Source organism: Pelodiscus sinensis, unplaced genomic scaffold (assembly GCF_049634645.1).
Source record: "Pelodiscus sinensis isolate JC-2024 unplaced genomic scaffold, ASM4963464v1 ctg78, whole genome shotgun sequence".
Lineage (NCBI taxonomy): Eukaryota > Metazoa > Chordata > Testudines > Trionychidae > Pelodiscus > Pelodiscus sinensis.
Window position 1 is genome coordinate 67,519 of NW_027466023.1, and position 22,027 is coordinate 89,545.

The 22,027-nt window shown below is 46.1% G+C and overlaps 1 protein-coding gene across 2 annotated transcripts in view; it reads right to left on the bottom strand.

Moving 5' to 3' along the window:
• Positions 1–7,209: 7,209 nt before the first annotated feature.
• LOC102455136 (guanylyl cyclase-activating protein 1-like) overlaps positions 7,210–22,027 on the bottom strand; it is a 45,241-nt gene continuing 30,423 nt past the window's right edge. Inside the window, exons 2-4 of one of the 2 annotated variants that reach the window (XM_006120744.4) lie at positions 16,254–16,403; positions 14,216–14,306; positions 7,210–9,640 (exon numbers count right to left, since the gene is read on the bottom strand). In XM_006120744.4, coding sequence (XP_006120806.1) covers positions 9,513–9,640; positions 14,216–14,306; positions 16,254–16,403 — 369 coding nt within the window. In that variant the 3' untranslated portion in view covers positions 7,210–9,512. The remainder of the gene's footprint in view (positions 9,641–14,215; positions 14,307–16,253; positions 16,404–22,027) is intronic. The other variant, XM_075918360.1, reaches the window with a different exon arrangement.

A 22,027-nucleotide genomic window follows, 5' to 3' on the forward strand; every position in this document is an offset into this window, starting at 1 on the left:
CGGGGATGGCAGGACATTCCGAACAGGCCTCTGTGCAAGCACATCGGCTCTGATGGTGCAGGCCATGGTCTTCTTCGCCTTGCAGAGGGGGGCTGGGCTTCACCCACTGTGTCCCCAGGGAGAACTGACAGCTTCTCTTGTTTCTCCACAGCCACACCAGTTGCGCATGCAGGGTGCACCACCCCACCCGGGACATGCTTCTGCACCCGAGAGCTCTGCAGGACTACCTGTGCAGAGGAGGAGTACCAGCAACAGCACTTGGGTCACTGCAAGCCCTGCGCCTCACCCTCCAGCACTGGGTTCAAGAAGATCTGCAGCTCCGGTGGGAGCAGCTTGCCCAGGGCCGTGCCGTTTGCCAGCACCTGCAGACCCTGGTGCAGAGTGTGCTGCCTCCTGCCGCTCCAGCACCTGCTGCCCCCCCAGCTACCGCTCCTCCTCCCACTCCTTCTCCCCGCCCTCTTCTCCCTCCACCTCCTCCACGCCCTCCACCCCTCCCCACCTTCCATCCCCTTCCCATCCCCCCAGGGACATTGGGCACACTGAGGCCCCCACACCTGCAGTGCTGGGAGACAGTTGGCCCGGCAAGACCCCCAACCCTGAGCTCCGAACTTCCCCTCCCCCTTCTTCCCCTTGCTTCCCCCTTCCAGCTCCTTCCTCCCAGGTTTCCCCCTCCCCCTCTCACCCTTCTCCTGCCTCCTTTCCCCAGTCTCACCAGAGTTTCATCCCCCTCCCCCATTTTGATAAAAAGAGAGAGTTTGTATTTATGAAAATAGGTGTATTTTATTTGACACCAGGAAGAGGGGTAGGGAGGGGTAAGTGGAAGGATGTGAGGGAGGAATGAGGCACAAGCCTCCAGTGGGGAAGACCAGGGAGACTGTTAGTGCTCCTCAGGGTGGCAGCTCTCCCACAGGGCCTCCTGGATACTGACAGCCCCCCCAATGGACCTTCCGGATGGCAGCCTGCAGCAAGTGCAGCCAGGCTCATGGGCTCCATCTTGCAGAGTGCTGTGATGTCCCGAGTGAGGGCAACCAGAGCACACAGAGTAAAAAATGCTTTGTCGTCTCTCAGCAAGGCTGGCAAGCAAGCAGGGAACTGGCTGTCTGGGGAGGGGGCGAGGCCTTTAAGCACAGACCTCAGTTAGCCTCAAGCAGCAGTACTGAACAGTAAGTCCTGGCCTGGTGCCCTACTGGAACTAGCTCTGGCCAGCCTTAAAAGTGATTCAACGTCCACTCAGTGCGGACGCACTATTTTGAAATAGCAAAACACTATTTTGAAATGCATTTTGTGTGTAGATGCGTTATTTCAAAATAAGCTATTTTGCATTAACTATTTTGAGATTAGATATTTCGAAATAACGCTGTAGTGTAGACATACCCTATAAGACCTACTTTCCATGGGATAACCTTTCCTCCAGGAGAAGGTTTTAAGGTACTTTTGGACCCAAGTGGGCCCAATCCCAACCTGCAAAAATAAAAAATAACCCGCCGTGCTGTGCTTCAGGGGCAGCCCCGCCCACCCTAGGTCATGTGCCTGCCACCGGAGGCCCCAAAGTGCCATCTGGGACTTGCCCCATCCCCACGCATACAATAGCTTGGGTCTCTGCCCTGCCCCCGTGGCTACGGTTACCAGGTAGTCTAAAAAAACCCAAACCGGCCACACACAATGAGGTGGGGAGGAACTGGCCGGGAGGGGAGCGGGGCTGGCCAGGGGAGCGGGGCTGGCCAGGCCAGGAGGAAGGGGGGCACTGGGAAGCAGGGCTGGCCGGGGGAGATTGGGGGAGGAGCAGCTGGCAGGAAGCAGAGCTGGTCAGGAGTTGGGGGCTGGGGCAGCGGGACTGTCCGGGGGAGATCAGGAGAGGGGCGGCCGCTGGAAAGCAGCACTGGAGGGTGTCAGGGGCAGCGGGGCTGGCTGGGGGAGATCGGGGGAGGGGAGGCCGGTGGGAAGCAGAGCTGGTGGGGGTTTAGGGGCAGCAGGGCTGGCCGGGGGAGATAGGGAGGAGGAGAACTGGCCGGCAGGAAGCTGGGCTGGCGGGACACAAATCAGCTGGCGGGGAGCTGGACCGAGCAACGCCGGGTAACTCCAGCTAGTAGATATATAGAGAGAGATTAAGTGGTACTGTTAAACAAAGATGCATTGGAATTATAGTTGCTAGAATGCACAGGGCAGCGGGCACAGGTAGGCAGGACTTGGAGCACAAGGGGGTGGGAAGGAGCTCCAAGCCCTTCCCCTCTCACCAGGTGCCTCTGCAGCCAAGGACTGAGCGCTGCGGAACTTGGAAGGTTACTGAACTTGATCTCTGCAACTGAACCTGTCCCAGAGTTACAGCTGAGTCAGCTGTGTAGCTCAGTACTTCAAATCCAAGGTAGGAAGGAAATGGGAAAGGCTAACCCCTGGGCTATGTGCTGGCCCCTCAGTCAGTAGGATGGAGTGAGAACCATACGTGGTCCTTAATCACTAACCAGATCCCTTATAGGATGGAGAAACCGTGACAGGATTGGTCAGCCTCTAGTCAACAACAACCTCATTCCACGAGGAGTAATGGTAGTTCGAATTCGAGATCCTAATTCAAACTACCTACTCCATGCCGCGTGTAGCCGCAGGCACAGAGTTCAGACTAAGGGGGATTTAAAAATGGCGGCGCCCGGGAACATGCAAATGAAGCCTGGGATATTTAAATCCCGGGCTTCATTTGCAACCCCGATTGCCCTCATTTGCCTACCTAGGTTGAACTAACGAGCTAGTGTAGACATACCCTTAGAATTCTTTGAAGGGGTTAACAAACATGCGGACAAGGGGGATCCAGTAGATATAGTATACTTAGATTTTCAGAAAGCCTTTGACAAGGTCCCTCACCAAAGGCTCTTGTGTAAATTACATGGCAATGGGATAAGAGGGAAGGTCCTTTCTTGGATTGAGAACTGGTTAAAAGACAGGAAACAAAGGGTAGGAATAAATGGTAAATTTTCAGATTAGAGAGGGGTAACTAGTGGTTTCCCCCAAGGGTTAGTCCTGGGACCAATCCTGTTCAACTTATTCATAAATGATCTGGAGAAAGGGGTAAGCAGTGAGGTAGTAAAGTTTGCAGATGATACAAAACTGTCTAGGATAGTCAAAACAGAAGCAGACTGTGAGGGACTCCAAGAAGATCTCACCAAACTGAGTGATTGGGCAAAAAAATGGCAAATGAAATTTAATGTGGATAAGTGTAAAGTAATGCACATCGGGAAAAATAACCCCAACTATACGTACAGTATGATGGGGGCTAATTTGGCTACGACAAATCAGGAAAGGGATCTTGGAGTTATCGTGGACAGTTCTCTGAAAACTTCCACACAGTGTGCAGCGGCAGTCAAAAAGGCAAATAGGATGCTAGGAATTATTAAGAAAGGGATAGAAAATAAGACCCAGAATATCTTACTGCCCCTGTATAAAGCTATGGTACACCCACATCTTGAATACTGTGTACAGATGTGGTCTCCTCACAATATTTTGGCCTTGGAAAGGGTTCAGAAAAGGGCAACTACAATGATTAGGGGTTTGGAACGGGTCCCATATGAGGAGAGGTTAAAGCGACTGGGACTTTTCAGTTTAGAAAAGAGGAGACTGAGGGGGGATATGATAGAGGTCTATACAATCATGAGTGGTGTGGAGAGGGCCGATAAAGAAAAGTTATTTATTAGTTCCCATAATAGAAGAACTAGAGGACACCAAATGAAATTAATGGGGAGCAGGTTTAAAACGAATAAAAGAAAGTTCTTCTTCACACAGCGTGTAGTCAACCTGTGGAACTCCTTGCCAGAGGAGGCTGTGAAGGCTAGGACTATAATAGAGTTTAAAGAGAAGCTAGATAATTTCATGGAGGTTAGGTCCATAAAAGGCTATTAGCCAGGGGATAAAATGGTGTCCTTGGCCTCTGTTTGTCAGAGGCTGGAGAGAGATGGCAGAAGACAAATCGCTTGATCATTGTCTTCTGTCCACCCTCTCTGGGGCACCTGGTGCTGGCCTCTGTCAGCAGACAGGATACTGGGCGAGATGGACCTTTGGTCTGACCCAGTACGGCCGTTCTTATGTTGTGTTCTTATGTTCTTATGAGTTCTGCGGTGCTCCACTGATTACATTGGCTGGCGAACTGGCCCAGAGACAGGAAATTAGCCAGGAGCCCAAACCATAGTTGAAAAGCCCAAGGATTTGGCACAGATGGGGCCATGGGGAATTCTCCGTCTACATTAGAGAATGGGACTGTCTTGCACCACAGCTGCAGTTGCAAACCAAGCTCTGGTAAGTGGATTGAGAGGGACCTGTGGCCCGGCAACTTGAGAGTGGTAAATGGGAACCCTTTCCCCAGCTCACCGTGGAAGGTGCCATGCCCCCAAATAACTTCAGGAGGAGGAACTAAGTCTTGTGAAACCCTGGAGAAGTCCACTGTTTTTTGACTTAGCCTTTCAGAGCATCGATCTCTGACTGTAGCTAGCGGATCATCCTGTTGAGCCTGTTGATCTCAGGGTTGGTGTTATGAAGGTTGTCTCTGTGCTTCCCTGCCACCTCTTTGATCTCCTCGTACTGCATGGGAAGGAGAGACAAGGAATTGAGATCAGTGCAATGTATACTGTGCCATCAGTTGTCCCCCTTCCATGCCTGTAGGATCCAGGACTGGATTTAAGGTAGAGGAGAGAAAGATCTGGCCCGCAGCTGCCCCACCAGGACCCTCAGGCCAGTCACTTCAGACCAGTCCTATAACACTTTAAGTGGCTCTCTGCTCTAGGTGCCAGAGTGGGGAGGGGAAGGTTTGCATGTGGCTTCTGCCTCCCAGCAAAATCTCTTAGCCCCCAATGGCTAGTTTCCAGCCAATAGGAGCTGAGAGATTTTATATGGGGGGGGGGGGGGAGCATTGTAGCAGCACCGGAAGCCTCCCCCGGTACCTGGAGCAGGGAGCCACAGGGAGCAGCCAGCTATTTGGAGCAGCCTGTCTTGGGATGCTGAAGGGCTGCTGGCAGGAAGCTGCCTAGATAAGCACTTCCCAGCCAGAGCCTGCCTCTTGTACCCAAGGGTATGTCTACACTACCCCCCTAGTTCGAACAAGGGGGGTAATGTAGTCATACGGCGTAGCAAATGAAGCCCGGGATTTGAATTTCCCGGGCTTCATTTGCATAAAGCTGCCCGGCGCCATTTTTAAATGCCGGCTAGGTTGGACCCCGTGCCGTGCGGCTACACGCAGCATGGGGTCTGACCTAGCCGGCATTTAAGAATGGCGCCGGCCGGCTTTATGCAAATGAAGCCCGGGAAATTCAAATCCCGGGCTTCATTTGCAACTCCGTATAACTACATTACCCGCCCTAGTTCGAACTAGGGGGGTAGTGTAGACATACCCCAAGTGTCTCCCTCCTCTCAAACTCCCTTCCTCAGGCACTACTCCCTTCTGCCCCAGGTCATCACCTAAAACCTCTGCACCCTCCCTCTCCCAAATCACAGTTCCCTCCCAGACTCAGAACCTCCTGCAACCCGCCCCCCAGGCCAAAATTCTCTCCTGTATCCCTGCCCTCTCCCAGACCCCGAAACCTCTACTGCACCTCAGTCCCTTACCTCAGCTCCCTTCTGTACACAACCTCTGTCCCAGAACCTATATACCACCCAAAGAAAAGTAAGGGCCTTGACAACTTACCAAAATTTTGGAGTGGGCCCTTATAAAAAATTATTCTCCACCCCAATTTAGGGAGATCCTGTGTGAGGAGAGATCTACAGACAAGTATTTGTTTGTGTCACCTAATATAACTGAGACTATTATATTCATTCTGGGTGCAGTCCAGCACTCCGGGATACTGGAGCTAACCTGGAAAAACTCTGCCGCATCCAGGGAATGCATTTTCTTTTCCACTTTTTTTGCAGAAGAGCAAATGCGCTCTTTCAGGGAGCCCTGTATACCTTGTTCTATGAGGAATTAGGGCTCTGCCAAAAGAGGAGGCTTTTCCTTCATTTGGCCCTAGACAGGGCCAAATGACAGAAAAGCCTCTTCCGGAAAAGAAATCAGAAAAAAACTACGCATTTTGCATAACTTTTTCTGAAAAAAAAACAAAAACAAACAAAAAAAAAAACAAAAAACCACACCTAGGCTGCATCTAGACTGACAAGTTTTTCCGCAGAAGCAAGTGCTTTTGTGCAAAAACTTGCCAGCTGTCTACACTGGCCGCTTGACTTTCTGCAAGAAAATTGACGATCTCATGTAAGATTGTCAGTATTCTTGCGGAAAAATTCTATGCTGCTCCCATTCGGGAAAAAGCCCTCTTGTGCAAATGCTTTTGTGGAAGAGGGCCAGTGTAGACAACGCGGTATTGTTTTGCACAAAAAAGCCCCGATGGCAAAAATGGTGATCGGGACTTTATTGCGCAAAACCGCGTCTAGATTGGCACGGACGCTTTTCCACAAAAAGTGCTTTTGTGGAAAAGCGTCCATGCCAATCTAGACGCTCTTTTCCGCAAATGCTTTTAACAGAAAAACTTTTCTGTTAAAAGCATTTGAGGAAAATCATGCCAGTCTAGACATAGCCCGATAGTGTAGACCAGGGGTGTCCAAACTTTTTTCAACGAGGGCCAGATTTGATGAAGTGAACATGCATGAGGGCCGACCATTTTGCCTGACATTCTTTGAACCATTAAAATTAAATGCAAATTAACTATTTTATGCAAAGTTTATTGCAAACGGCATACTTTTCATTTCATCACATGGATGACAAATCTAAACAGGTGTTAAATCACTCTGCCTTCCATATCTGAAGGCCAGATGAAAAAAAAATCCAGGAAGCTGAAATATACGTCAGGAACATTGTAAAGTACATTACATATTATTGGTAATAAAGGTTGTCTGTCAACTTTTAAGTTCAAAAAATATGAACAGGAACATAACACCAAGTATACATGTTGTGTCCAAATATATTTATAACTGATTTAGACCAACTGACATTAACTGAGATTTTACAATGTATTCATCTCAATACATATGGATTCGTTGGGGGCCATAAAAGATAGATATTGCCAAATTACCTGGGGGGCCGTATTAAACCGGAACACGGGCCGCAATTGGCCCGCGGGCCGGACTTTGGACATGCCTGGTGTAGACCTAATCTGAGGCATGAAGGCTCAAATAAAACCTATTTTAAAATCAAGTCTTTGCCCCAAATCACTTTTATTCCAGGCAGAGTATTGGGCAGATAGAGGCTATTTGAGATGGGAGGGGGGGAGTGTTTCCATCATGGAATGATGATGAATTGCTTTATGACTATTTACCATACTTTGGGAGATGAAATACATAGCATTAAATTTGTCTTCTCAGTATGGTGATCACACATTCCCAACACCTGCTCACAGTTCTACTGATGAAAGGCACAGTCATGAGTGAGGTTTGATGTATAGAATTTTTTATTCTTAACTGTACAAAGCAAAATATTTCCAAAAGTCACTTGCTATTTACAAATCATCCCCATCCCCTCAAAACAACAAAACTTCCTAATAAAGGCACATGCCTTGCAAGGTCCAGCAGTCACAGGATGGACTGGACACAGAGACAACAGGCAAACTGTAAAATTCTCCAACAACAAAAAAGAAGAGGAATAATGAGTCTAAACACAGCACCATCCTTCTGAGCTTAATAAAGCCATGTTTTGCCCATTGCCTTGTTAGTGCAAAGATTCACTGATGTGATGGATGCTGTGAAAAGAGGTGAGGTGCAGGTAATAAAGACATGTCAGCTCTTTTAGATTTACACAGTGCAAAAATAAATACATACTTACAACTAGCCTAACTTAGTATGGGGTCGGGTGTATTTGTGTTTGGGCACATGCCAAGAGTATTATATTGGCTCATAAACATGTAGTGCTACTCAGTACATGATACAACAAGCATCTGTAACTATTTAATGATTTCTCTTGAATATCATCAGCATATATGAAAAGTTCCTTAGTGTCCTATAAAAGCAAAAGACTAGATTTTCCTAGTTCAGCAAATGCTGGTGTGCACCTCTTCCTATGCACAGCTCAGCAGCAGGGGTCACAGTTCACTTGGTATTCTCTGATGCAAGGGTTCAGGGTCACTAGGAATTCTCTACCACTGCATCCTACCCAGAGTTCTGTGACATCCAATGGCACCTAGCCAGAAGGAAAATTGCAGCATCACTCTTGTCATAGATGCCACCTCAGCCCCCAAATTACATAGGGAAGCACTAAATGTACCTTGCAGAGGAAACTCATATTTGAAAAATAATTGTGCCCTGATCTCTCTGGATTAGCAAAATCCAACAGAGTGAACCACAATTATCCACTGAGAAATTTCATGAGGGTTAAATTTTCATGCATTGAAAAGAAAACAAAGGACTCACCTGACTTCAGTAGAGTAATTATGAGTAATTAGACCATTGCTTCAGGTACAAGAGCACAAAAAGGTGCAAAGACCAGAGAGGGCTACCTCACTGGGCTATTGCTTTTGGCTTTCCAGATTGGGTAGAGAAAGTGTAACTGCACTTTGCATGTTTAGTCAGGTGCAAGTGTTGCATGTTCTGGCAAAAGCTGCAAACAACACTAACAACAGTTCCCAGTACAATTCAGCCCCTTAGGAGTCAGCAGGAAAGAGGACCCATCTCCATTGCTCTTTGGACAGTGCTTCCCCCTATGGCGAGATGTAATTTACTAATGGATCATGGGAAGGTTCTAAATAGATCATGGCGTTCTAAGCAAACATACACTTCTTCTGGCCTGGGGAAGTCACTCCCATCCCATAATGTGGGTCTGGCACCCCTACTGGGCATTGTTACCAGGTGCATGGGGTCATAGCACCTCTCACTCAAATATGGCTGTGTCTCTCTTCCATCATGGCTGGGGGATGACTGGGCCAAACCTGAATTGCAACAGCTGGAGTTGGGAATCAGGCCTAGTCTTGGGAGACAGGAGCCACTGTTGTGGGGGTGAGTGCACAGCAGCCTTTCCAGTTATGGCCTCTCTGCTATATCAGGCAAGGAAGTATCAGGAATGAGGATGAATATATATATATATATGAAGCTTGGGGAGGGGCTATACAAAAGATAAAAATGCAGTTGATGGGTCACCTTAGTAAAAAGTTTGGGAAATTCCTACCTGAGTGGTTAATTTGTTTCTACTAGCTAGTTGGCTTTGTATGAGCAGGACCAGTTCTGATAGGTTGCCAAACTACTACACCTGTGGACCTCACTTAGACAAGAGAGGGCAACATGCTATCAGGCCATTAGTGCATGTCAGAGCAATCTGGGGCAGGAAGAGGGGAGAAAGCTGTGCACCTTGGCCCTTGTGGTGCAAAATGCCAATCAGATAGCCACACACTGAATCAGAGTTATGTGTACATATCAGAATTGTAAAATGTGTGCAAGTAAACAGACATACACATCTCTCCCAACCCACATACCATTATCTGTTTTATTCTCATCACACCTTCTTTCCCTTGTTGCACTCCCAACAAGCTCTCTTTCATAGGCCTCCCCCCCGCCACCCGAAGGCTCTAGACACTGTGCCGACGGACATTGATCATGGTCACGATATGTGACAGGTCCAAGCTCTTCATCATCACCTCCATGAACTCCTCATCTTTCCTGGCTCCTTCTACAAACTCTTCTAGGGAAAGCTCACCTGTTTCAAACAGAGACAGATTACACCAGGGTCACTCTCATTCATGTCTGGGGCAGAGAAAGGTGGGCATAATTGCTTTCTGCACCATGAGCCCTCACTTTTCAGAGTCAATAGTCAGAAGTACCAAACAGCCCACCCATTTGAAGCCACCAGAACTGGCATGTCTGGAGCATCCTTTATCTCCATGCAACTCTGACCTTGGGGCCTGTGCCATGCAGAAAGGAAGCTCTGTTGGGCCAAGACAGAAGGGCCATGGAGAGAATACTCTAAACAGTGAGGCTCTGTCTAGACTGGCCAGTTTTTCCGGAAAATCAGCCGCTTTTCCGGAAAAACTTGCCAGCTGTCTACACTGGCCGCTTGAATTTCCGCAAAAGCACTGACTTCCTACTGTAAGAAATCAGTGCCTTTTGCGGAAATACTATGCTGCTCCCATTCGGGCAAAAGTCCCTTTTGCGCAAAAGGGCCAGTATAGACAGCTGAAATTTGTTTTGCGCAAAAAAGCCCCGATCGTGAAAATGGCAATCGGGGCTTTTTTTGCGCAAAAGCGTGTCTAGATTGGCCACAGACATGCAAATCTAGATGCTCTTTTCCGAAAATGCTTTTAACGGAAAACTTTTCTGTTAAAAACATTTCCAGAAAATCATGCCAGTCTAGACGTAGCCTGACTGACCTGAGTCTCTCCTGGGTAGCCTGAAGTATTACTATGCCTATCTCCCCCACTGCTGGCTCCTGCCCTTTCAAACTAAGAAGCAACAGAAGCAGACAGTGCACAACAGCAGCTTAGAGAGGCTCTATGCAGGCAAGGCAGCTCAGAGCTGCATGGAAATGTTCAGGGAACGGGCCTCTTTTGGAATTCTCAGGGTGACCACTGAGCAGGGCTTATGTTGGAGGAACAGGAGAAAGAGAGGGAAGGCCAGAGGAGAAGAGGCCAAAAACTCTATTTAAGCTAAAGTGACATACCTCTTATTGCTCTATTGCCTGCCCCTGCCCAGCTGTCTTTTTATTATACTGCACTCCAATTCCCTCAGTCCCCATTTAGCTGGGACCCTGGTTTCTCCGCTTTTTCTTTTGGAAAATGTTTGGCACCAACTCGACACCCTACATAAATATGGAGGGAAAAAATTATTGGATTTTTGCCAATATCTCCCTCTCCTGTTTCAAAAGGCTAGATCCTGTGCAATGCTGGAGACAGAGAGATTGCTGGGGCTGCTGGACTCCAGAAACACAGGAACTGAAAGATCAGATCAGACTCACGGTTTATCTATTCTAGTGTCTTTCTCCAACAGATGCTTATGGGAAAGAGGCAGGAAACCTCACATTAGGGACAAAGGACTGGAAGGGACTTCCTGGGTCATCAGATCTGTTCTCTATAATTCCAGGAAATTCTGTCATATAATCTTAAGAATGTTTCAAGATCTACCTAGTTCCAAGCTAGTTCGTTTGCATTCACTACTCCTATTGGAAGACTGAGAACCTCATTCTGCTGATAGTCTGAAACCTTCTAATTTCCATCCTACGTTTATTAAATGTCCACTTAATACCCATATGTTCTTGTACCAACATTGCTTAAACATAGTTCATCTCCCTGTTTTGTGTTTCTCCCCTGATGTATTTATGAAGGCCAAACAGATCCACTTTCTGCCTTGATTTTGTTAGGGTGCACAAGCCAAGCTCTTTTAGTCTCATGACATGAAATGGATTCTCCTTTCCCCAGACATTCAAGTAGACCTTTTCTGAACCTGAAAACCTTCAAGACTATAGTTCCCAGTAAGGTGTGCACCTGTGCGGCCGTGCACAAAAGGTGCTTCTCCAGCTCACCTCTTCTGGAGAGCCATGCAGCTGCACTCATGTGGAGGTGACAGGGCTGGCTGAGACAGCATGGTGTTTTATTAATTTTGTTGCCACATACTGGAGCCTGTGAGAATGACCCCAACCCTAACTCTGTCACTCTCACAGGCTTCGAGAAGGAGGATTTTGGTAAGCTCAGAGAGCTGATAGGTAAGGTCCCATGGGAATCAAGACTGGGGAAAAACAACTGATGAGAGTTGGCAGTTTTTCAAAGAGACATTGTTAAGGGCCCAAAAGCAAGCTATTCCGCTGTGTCGGAAAGATAGAAAATATGGCAAAAGACCGCCGTGGCTTAACCACGAGATCTTGCATGATCTAAAAATAAAAAAGGAGTCATATAAAAAATGGAAAGTAGGACAAATTACAAAGGATGAATATAGGCAAACAACACAGTAATGCAGGGGCAAGATTAGAAAGGCAAAGGCACAAAATGAGCTCAAACTAGCTACGGGAATAAAGGGAAACAAGAAGACTTTTTATAAATACATAAGAAGCAAGAAGACGACCAAGGACAGGGTAGGCCCACTGGTCAGTGAGGAGGGAGAAACAGTAACAGGAAACTTGGAAATGGCAGAGATGCTTAATGACTTCTTTGTTTCGGTCTTCACCAAGATGTCTGAAGGAATGCCTAACATAGTGAATGCTAGTGGGAAGGGGGGAGGTCTAGAAGATAAAATAAAAAAAATAACAAGTTAAAAATCACCTAGAAAAGTTAGATGCCTGCAAGTCACCAGGGCTTGATGAAATGCATCCTAGAATACTCAAGGAGCTGATAGAGGAGGCATCTGAGCCTCTAGCTATCATCTTTGAAAAATCATGGGAGACAGGAGAGATTCCTGAAACTGGAAAAGGGCAAATATAGTGCTCATTTATAAAAAGGGAAATAAGAACAATCCGGGAAACTATAGACCAGCTAGTTTAACTTCTGTGCCAGGGAAGATAATGGAGCAAGTAATTAAAGAAATCATCTGTAAACACATGGAAAGTGGCAAGGTGATAGGGAACAGCCAGCATGGATTTGTAAAGACTAAATCATGTCAAACCGATCTGATAGCTTTCTTTGATAGGATAACGAGTCTTGTGGATAAGGGAGAAGCGGTGGATATGGTATACCTAGACTTTAGTAAGGCGTTTGATACGGTCTCGCATGATAGTCTTATCAATAAACTAGGCAAGTACAACTTAGATGGGGCTATTATAATGTGGGTGCATAACTGGATGGATAACCGTACTCAAAGAGTAGTTATTAATGGTTCACAATCCTGCTGGAAAGGTATAACAAGTGGGGTTCCGCAGGGGTTTGTTTTGGGACCGGCTCTGTTCAATATCTTCATCAACAATTTAGATATTGGCATAGAAAGTACGCTAATTAAGTATGCAGATGATACCAAGCTGGGAGGGGTTGCGACTGCTCTAGGGGATAGGGTCGTAATTCAAAATGATCTGGACAAATTGGAGAAATGGTCTGAGGTAAACAGGATTAAGTTTAATAAAGACAAATGCAAAGTGCTCCACTTAGGAAGGAATAATCAGTTTCACACATACAGAATGGGAAGCGACTGTCTGGGAAGGAGTACGGCAGAAAGGGATCTAGGGGTTATAGTGGACCACAAGCTGAATATGAGTCAGCAGTGTGATGCTGCTGCAAAAAAATCAAACATGATTCTGGGATGCATGAACAGGTGTGTTGTGAGCAAGAAACGAGAAGTCATTCTTCTGCTCTACTCTGTGCTGGTTAGGCCTCAGTTGGAGTATTGTGTCCAGTTCTGGGCACCGCATTTCAAGAAAGATGTGGAGAAATTGGAGAGGGTCCAGAGGAGAGCAACAAGAATGATTAAAGGTCTAGAGAATATGACCTATGAAGGAAGGCTGAAAGAATTGGGTTTGTTTAGTTTAGAAAAGAGAAGACTGAGGGGACACATGATATCCGTTTTCAGGTATCTAAAAGGGTGTCATAAGTAGGAGGGAGAAAATGTGTTCATCTTGGCCTCTTAGGATAGAACAAGAAGCAATGGGCTTAAACTGCAGCAAGGGAGGTTTAGGTTGGACATTAGGAAAAAGTTCCTAACTGTCAGGGTAGTTAAACACTGGAATAAATTACTCAGGGGGATTGTGGAATCCCCATCTCTGGAGCTATTTAATAGTAGGTTAGATATATGTCTACCAGGGATGATCTAGACAGTATTTGGTCCTGCCATGGGGGCAGGGGACTGGACTCGATGACCTCTCGAGGTCCCTTCCAGTCCTAGTATTCTATGATTCTATGATTCCCTTTCATTTGTGTCCAGCTCAAAAAGTTGTCCATGAGCTCACTGCTCCATGCTCTCTGATCTCAAACTTTTCCCATCTCATTGATCTCCCCCATCTTCACAAACCCCCCAAACCGTCCCCACTCACTCTGGTAAATACTCAGGTAATTATAAGCCTTTCAGTTTGACAAGGATCCTAGCTAAGATAATGGAGTGGCTGATATAGGACTTGATAACTAAACACTCAAAGGAGGATAATACAATCATTGTCAATCTATAGAATATTCAGAAAGGAAAGGATTAAATGAGGGAAGCTTAGAGGAAAGGGCATACAGGGAAAAATGTGTGAGATCTTATCAAAGTATAAAGTTAGTTTGAAGGCTATTGAAGGAGACTGTTTCTGAGTGTATTAATGGCAAGCTAAAGTGTAAGAGGCCACAGGATGAGCTAAGTCAGAGGGCAAAGACAGGAATCTCACCATCGCCATTGACATCAATCTTATTGAAGACTCGGTTGGTGAACTCCTCTGCACTAGTTTCATGGTCACAGCCATTAATAGCACGAATAGCCTGGAAGAGAAGAGCAGGAACTGAGCAGCTGGCCCAGGGTTAATCTGCCATGGGACCATCGGCGAGATTGACCAATCACGCCCTTCATAATGCAGGCTCAGAATATAAAACACACACAAATAGTGTCACTAAGAGCAAAGGTGTTTCACCACTCCCACCCACTGCTTCCACAGGAAAAGCCTGGGTTGCCCCCCACCCAACAGTATGCCTTGAAGATTGGTGGATGCAATAGGCAACTAAATGCTCTCTCTGAGCATGTCCTCCAATTCCATTCATGCAAGAAAGCAGAGTACTAGCTCAAGCAACTACTAACAACTGCCCATGAATCAGACAATGATAGAGGCAAGAAGACAGAACCCAAATCACTTAGAGCTTTAAAGATTAAAATTCACCCCAGCTGTGTCTAGACTGCATCCCTTTTCCGTAAAAGGGATGCAAATTAGACATATCGCAATTGCAAATGAAGCGGGGATTTTAAAATGAGGGATAAGGGATCTTTCGGAAAAGGCTTTATTTTCTGAAAGATCCGCGTCTAGACTGGCGCTTTTTTCCGGAAAAGCTCCGAGCCGGAAAAAAGCGGCAGCCATTTTTATGCTAATGAAGTGGGGGAGATTTAAATCCCCGCTTCATTTGCAATTGCGATATGTCTAATTTGCATCCCTTTTACGGAAAAGACACAGCCCCCCTGAACTTGGAAATCAGTTTGTTCCAAGAACAAGTCATGGAAGCATGGGGAGGGTGTCACATGCTCTTCAGTGCTAAAATCTTGCTGGATCAACACAGCACTCTGTTCAGCACTAGTTTCAATTGCTTGTTCACTTTAAAGTGCAGCCTCATAGAGTGCTTTGCAGTAATCCAAATACAAGGCAACAAAGGCTTGGATAAGCATAGGGAGGCCATTTACCCCCACCCCCAAAGGTTGCAAACCTTATGTCAAGTGCTATTGATGAAAAGCACTTCTACAAACAGAAACTATCAGGTTGGCTTTGAGCAGGTTTCATACAGAAATGGCCAGCACGCTGGTTCTAAGGATTTTAATGTTACCATTTTGTGTTGACTGACTTTTTAGTAAGCTTTTTCTTTTTCTAAAGTTTGTTTTTTCTAAAAGCTTGTCTTTTTCTCAAGTTAAGTGTCACCTTGTTGTGGCTTTTGTACCCTTCCTACCCCAAGATTGTTGCATTAATTTATTCTGTGATCCCTCTTATCAAATGACCTCATTACTGGTGTATTTTAGACCTGCTATGCTACTTAGAACTAAGTCAATAGTTAGCCTAACTAAATTCAGATGGCCCCAAAGGACTCCCAATGGAAGGGTGAGCTAGAGTAGGGGCATGAATTCAGGATATTTGTTGTTTTCTATGGGTCTTTACTTCCTATGCCTTTCTCAGGTACTAAAGACAAAGCAACGATGTTTTAGAAACTTGTGCAAATAAAGTCTCTCTGTGACATATGCTATGCCTACCATATGCCCCTTGAGGAGGTAAAATAAACCAGGGTCCCAGAACACGTACAGCATCTGGAGTGCAGGGAGAGATTGTGTTTGAACAATGAGGAAGTCTGAAGGTGTCAGTCTTGGTAAGAGGGGCTAGGAAGTTGGGTGGCAAGGTCTCTACCACCTGGAGAGGGTGCCTGATAAGGAAACTGCATCCTGAAAGTGTGTCTAGAATCCTAAGGCAGGGGCAGTGCCTGGACTCAGTTCAGACTCTGGCAGCTTAAACAGATGATATTCAATTGCTGGAGCAAATCACAGGAGTTTGGTGTGTGACCAAGAGGGTATGTTCTACTGGACTGGTCAGAGGGAAAGCTGCCAGAACTGAGAACTGTGGCACATCAGGTGCTTCTCTGGACTCTCCACTGCTTCACCAGTGCAATGAGATTCAGTGTGGGCATCCCATTGTTTTACAAAATAATGAGAGCCAAAGTGTACACAAAATCCTGAGTTATCACCTTAATGATGTTGAGCAGTTCATGTCGGTCAATGCAACCATTGCCATCCACATCATATAGCTTGAAGTACCAACGTAATTTCTGTTCCATCTTTCCCCGAAGAACTAAGCTGAGTGCAGCCACATATTCCATGAAATCGATGTATCCATCCTGTGGGGGAAAAAAAGGGAACAGGAGAGCTTGGGTTCACAGGACTATGTGCTGAGAGAGTCCTGCCTCTATAGCTAATACTTCTGCAAGGTGAGGACTGGAAAAGTTGTAGCTATGAGTCTGAGCACCAGAAGCTTAGCATTAGCTGAAAATGGCTGGCTTCAGTCTAAACTGTGAAAAGGAAACAGGCAGCAGCATGCATACAATAGTTATGGGTCATCTTCAGAGTCTTCTACAAAATGGTTCTGGAACACTTGAGAAAACAGATTCCAGAAAATTATCTCTTACATGTTTATAATAATTCCGTGGTCATTGCTTTCCAGATGTGGAGCCCTGGCAGCACATGTATATGAATATGTCCTTCTCCCCACAAGCCATAACTGATTTGGGGGCAGGAGAGCCAGCCCCAGAAAACTGGCTGGCTAGAGGACTGGGATGACATCTTGCCTCTGAATCCCTGCTGTCAGCTCTCATTGTAGGAGCTCAGCTGTTTCAAGTGGTTATGTCCATGCCAGTTGCTAGCATAGGGGCTGAGCTGAAGAGCACAGCCACAGGGTTTAGTCACATAAGAACGACCATACTGGGTCAGACCAAACAGTCTATCTAGCCCAGTATCCTGACTGTTGACAGTGGCCAATACTAGATGTCCCGGAGGGAGGAAACACAACGGGTGTGTCTAGACTGGCAAGATTTTGCACAAAAGCAGGCACTTTTGCACAAAAACTTGCCAGCTGTCTACACTGGCCGCTTGAATTTGCACAAGAGACGTTCTAATGTAAGAATTCAGTGCTTCTTGCGCAAATACTTTGACGCTCCCACTCAGGAATAAGCCCTCTTGCGCAAGAATACTTGTGCAAGAGGGCCAGTGTAGACAGGCACCTTAATTTTTTGCGCAAGAAATCCCGATGGCTAAAATGGCCATTGGTGCTTTCTTGCGCAAAAGCGCATCTATACTGGGCATGGATGCTTTTGCGCAAAAGCACTTTTTGCGCAAAAGCATCCATGCCAATCTAGATGCTCTTTTGCGGAAATACTTTTAACAGAAAAACTGTTCCATTACAAGTATTTGCGCTAAATCTTGCCAGTCTAGACGTAGCCAACAGGTAATCCTCGTGTGATACCTCTATCATCCATTTCCAGACAAACAGAGGCTAGGGGCAACATTCCTACCCATTTATAGATTCATGGAGGTTAGGTCCATCTAGCTCTTTTTTGAACCCTGTAAAAGTCCTAGCCTTCACCACATCCTCTGGCAAGGAGTTCCAGAGGCTGACTGTGTGCTGAGTGAAGATAAACTTCCTTTTGTTTATTTTAAACCTGCTGCGTATTAATTTTATTTCGTGACCCCTAGTTCTTTTATTGTGGGAATAAGTAAATAACTTTTCCTTATTCACTTTTCCCACACCAGTCATGATTTTAGGCAACAGCGCACTTTGCTACTGCTACTGCTGGGAGGAGGAAGAGATCCAAATTTATCATGAATCTGTGGTTAGGGTATCAGCCTAGAGAGCAGAATAGGGACTATTCACAGGAAAGCTGAGAGGATAGCCCATATGCAGCAGAAGAGCCCTAACCATCATGGCATCCATGAATATAGATACCGACTGGAACTCACCTCTCTAAGCTTGCACTAGGAGGGGCAAAAGGAACCCTAAAATTGGTATTAATAAACTTGGGCCAGGCACTGATAAGGATTCCTAATCATGGCATAGGATATTTGGTCGTTTGTACTATTACTAAAATGTGGGGAGGCCTGTGTGACTTCTCTTAGGGATCCCTGAATGGTCCTTTATACTAACAAGTTTGGCTCTACGCAGCAGGTTTTAATAACTGAGTGCAGCAGTTATTTCTGGGTTTACTTTCTGCCTCAGAGAGGACAGAGACAGTGGTCACGGGAACACATAGGGATTCACCTGTGCTGAGATCAGACTGAGGATATGGATGCCATATATTCTAATGTATTAGGGAACTTCACAGATTTTAAGGCCAGAAGGGACCCTTATGATCAAGTCTGACCTAGATAATACAGGCCACAGTGGTTACCAACTGGTTCTTGCATCAAATCCCTAATGTCTGGTTGCAAGAGGTATGTGTACCCCGGGGGTACTTAAAGATCTTCCATGAACACAACAACTCATCTAGAGATTTGCCTAGTTTTACAACTGGCTACACAAAGAGCACTAGTGAAGTCAGTGCAAACTAAAATTTCATACAGGCAGTGACTTGTTTATACTGCTCTATGTAATTGCAATATTTATATTCCAATTGATTTATTTTCATATGTGGTAAAATGAGAAAGTAAGCAATTTTTCAGTAATAGTGTGCTGTGACACTTTTGTATTTTATGTTTGATTTTGTATGTAAGTAGTTTTTAAGTGAAGTGAAACTTTGAGGTATGGGGGACAAATCAGATTCCTTAAAGGGTTATAGTTGTCTGAAAAGGTTAAGAACTATTGTGATAAAGCATAACTTTTAGAAATATACCTAATATGGTCATAATGATAGAGAATACAACACATCCCTACATAAATTGTTCAACAAGTTAATTAACACCTTCACAGATATGATTCACCTTCTCCTGCTGGCCACCATGAGATTGCTGTGAGAAACCCAAGTCAGTACGTCTCTAGAGAGTTTTAAGTAGTTGGGGCCTAAACAGAGTCCACCCACTGCTCCTCTACTTTGAGGTCCCTAGATATAGTCTTTGGATGCAGACCCTCTGTTTTGAACCCCTGGCTGAGAAGCTGTAAACTGAGTATTTTAGTGATCTTTCTATAGCTTATCAATTCTGATTCATATTATGGAATTGCTCTTATGAAAATTACTGTATGACATATGCTCCCCTGTATGTCTTTTCATTACTCCATTTATTCAGAGTCTGCTAATGCACATCTACCATAGGATCTCCACGTGTTCCAGTCATGCAGTAAACAAAGTTACCACATGTGATAGGACAAGAAGCAATGTGCTTAAATTCCAAGGGTGGTTTAGTTTAGACCAGGGGGCGGCAACCTTTTCAAACCAAAGAGCCAAACTACATAAAAATTAAAAACAAGTTGCCAACAAAAAGCTGTATAAGAATGCCCATTTTCATAACTGAAAATATATAACATAATAGTACTAATAATTGACATAATGATTAATAATAGCATAAATTAAACGTACTCACAGACTTTATTTAATGGGACTTTTGTTGCTACATCTTTTCACACTTTTTTTAAGTTTACATAATAACTGGTCTACTTCAACTTCATTCATGCAATCAGGCTGTCTTCTGTCAATCTTATGGCAGGAGGGTGGTGATGTGGGGGTGCTGGAGACTGGGTTGGGGTGTACAAGGGGCTCAGGGTAGGAGATTGGGTGTCTGATGGACTCAAGGCACAAGGTTGGGGTGTATGGAGGTGCAGGAATGTTATGGCAGGGAACTGGGGATACGAGGGGCTCAGGGCAGGGGGTTCAGGTGTATGATGGGCTCATGGTTGGTGTGTGCGGGGGTGCAGGAGTGTTATGATGCAGTAGATAGATGGGAGCTGGACCCTAATTGAGGGCTTGTTGGCCAGGCTTCATTTTAAAATAAAGTATCATGTCCAGCACAAAAGGCTTCAATATTATCTTGGTTTATGTCAGGAGTGGGGAACCTTTTTTGGTTTGGGGGCCATTGATCCACAGAAAAATCAGTCGGGGACCACACAAGTGAGAAGCAAAAAAAAGCCCCAAACCCTCCAACCCTCACTGTCACCCCTAACTGAAACATCTCACTCCCCTGATGTTCTAGCCCCATAGTGTGTGTGTGGGGGGGGGAGGGGGTGGACAAGCCCTTAGGCCAGATTTACTCTTCTAGGATTCAGCAATTAGTGGATTTTCTGGGCCCCAGTAGGCTCTGGGATGGAGCCAAAAATGAGGGGTTAAGTGTGCAAGACAGGGATACCAGTGAATGGGATAGGGATGGGAGTGCAGGATCTGGGTGGGAGGAGGTGGGGTGTATGAAGGGGTGAGGGTGTGAGGTCTGGCCTGGGGGCAGGCTGCCTGGCCAGGAAATGAAGGGGAAAGGGGGGAAGGGAAGGGGTTGTCTGGCCAGGGGGCATTTTGGCTAAGGAGCAGAGGGCAGGGGGTGTCTGGCCAGAAGGCTTGGGCAGGGGGCTGTCTGGCCAAGGGGGTGAGGGGATATGTACTTGTTTGTGCTCCATGTGGCAGGCACTTTGTAACATGCCTCCTGCCACTCCCATTCCCCAGAAGCCTCCAGGGAAGTGTTTCCCAGAGAGATGAAAAAGGGTGCTATGCATGGAACAATTTTTGCTGCTTGTTTCCTGCATGCAGAGGGAAAGAAAAGAGCTGTGCACCAAGACATTTTTTGCTCTGCTTGTTCCCTGTATGCCAGATCCAGTGTGGAGCCTCGGGGCTTTCTCCCCCTCAGGAAGCCAGCATTGATGCTCCAGTCTTGTGGGGAGCCAGCATGGGCCCCTTGCTGCAGGGGAAGCAAAGGGGGCTGAGTTGAGGCTCCAGAAGAGCCATATCTGGCTCCCTAGAGAGCCATATTTGCCTCGCAAGCCGTAAGTTGCTGACCCCTGGATTAGACATTAGAAAAAACTTCCTGTCAGAGCGATGAAACACTGGAATAAATGTCCTAGGGAGGCTGTGGAATCTCCATCACTAGAGATATTTAAGAGCAGGTTGGACCGACATCTATCAGGGATGATCTAGATGGTACTTGATCCTGCAGTGAGGGCAGGGGACTGGACTTGATGACCTCTCAAGGTCATTTCCACTTCTAGGATTCTATATCCTGTATATTTGTTCTCTCATCCTCTTAAAATCAGAGGGTTAGAAGAGACCTTCCCCACTGTAACTTGAGACCATTGCTCCTTGTTCTGCCATCCATCACTACTGAGAACAGACTTTCTCCATCCTCTTTGGAACCTCCCTTCAGAAAGTTGAAGGCTGCTATCAAATCCCCCCTCACTCTTCTCTTCTGCAGACTAAACAAACCCAAATCCCTCAGCCTCTCCTCATAGTGCTCCATCCCCCTCATCATTTTGGTCACCCTTCGATGGACCCTTTCCAATGTATCCACATCCTTTCTATAGTAGGGGGCCCAGAACTGGACACAATAATCCAGGGGTGTATCTAAACTACATGGCTCTGTTGACGGAGCCACGTAGATGAGTTTACTCAAAAAAGGGAAATGAAGCGGTGATTTAAATAATCACTGCTTCATTTAAATCAAAAAGGCTGCTGCGCTGTGCCGATCAGCTGTTTGTTGGTACAGTGCGGCAGTCTAGACTGCCAACCCCAGAACCCTTCGTCGGCAGATCCTGTAAGCCTTGTTTCATACACTGTAATCCCCAGCCATTTGGTTCCCAGCCTGTCACAATACTTGGGATTCTTCTGTCCAAAGTGCAGAATTCTGTATTTATCCTTGTTGAATCTCATCAGATTTCTTTTGGCCCAATCTCCAATTTGTCTAGATCACTGTGGACTCACCACCCTCCAGCATATCTACCTCTCTGCCTAGACTAATGTAATCTGCAAACTTGCTGAGGGTGCAATCCCATCCCCTCATCCAGGTCATTAATGAAGATGTTGAACAAAACCATCCCCAGAACCGATCCTTGGGGCACTCTGTT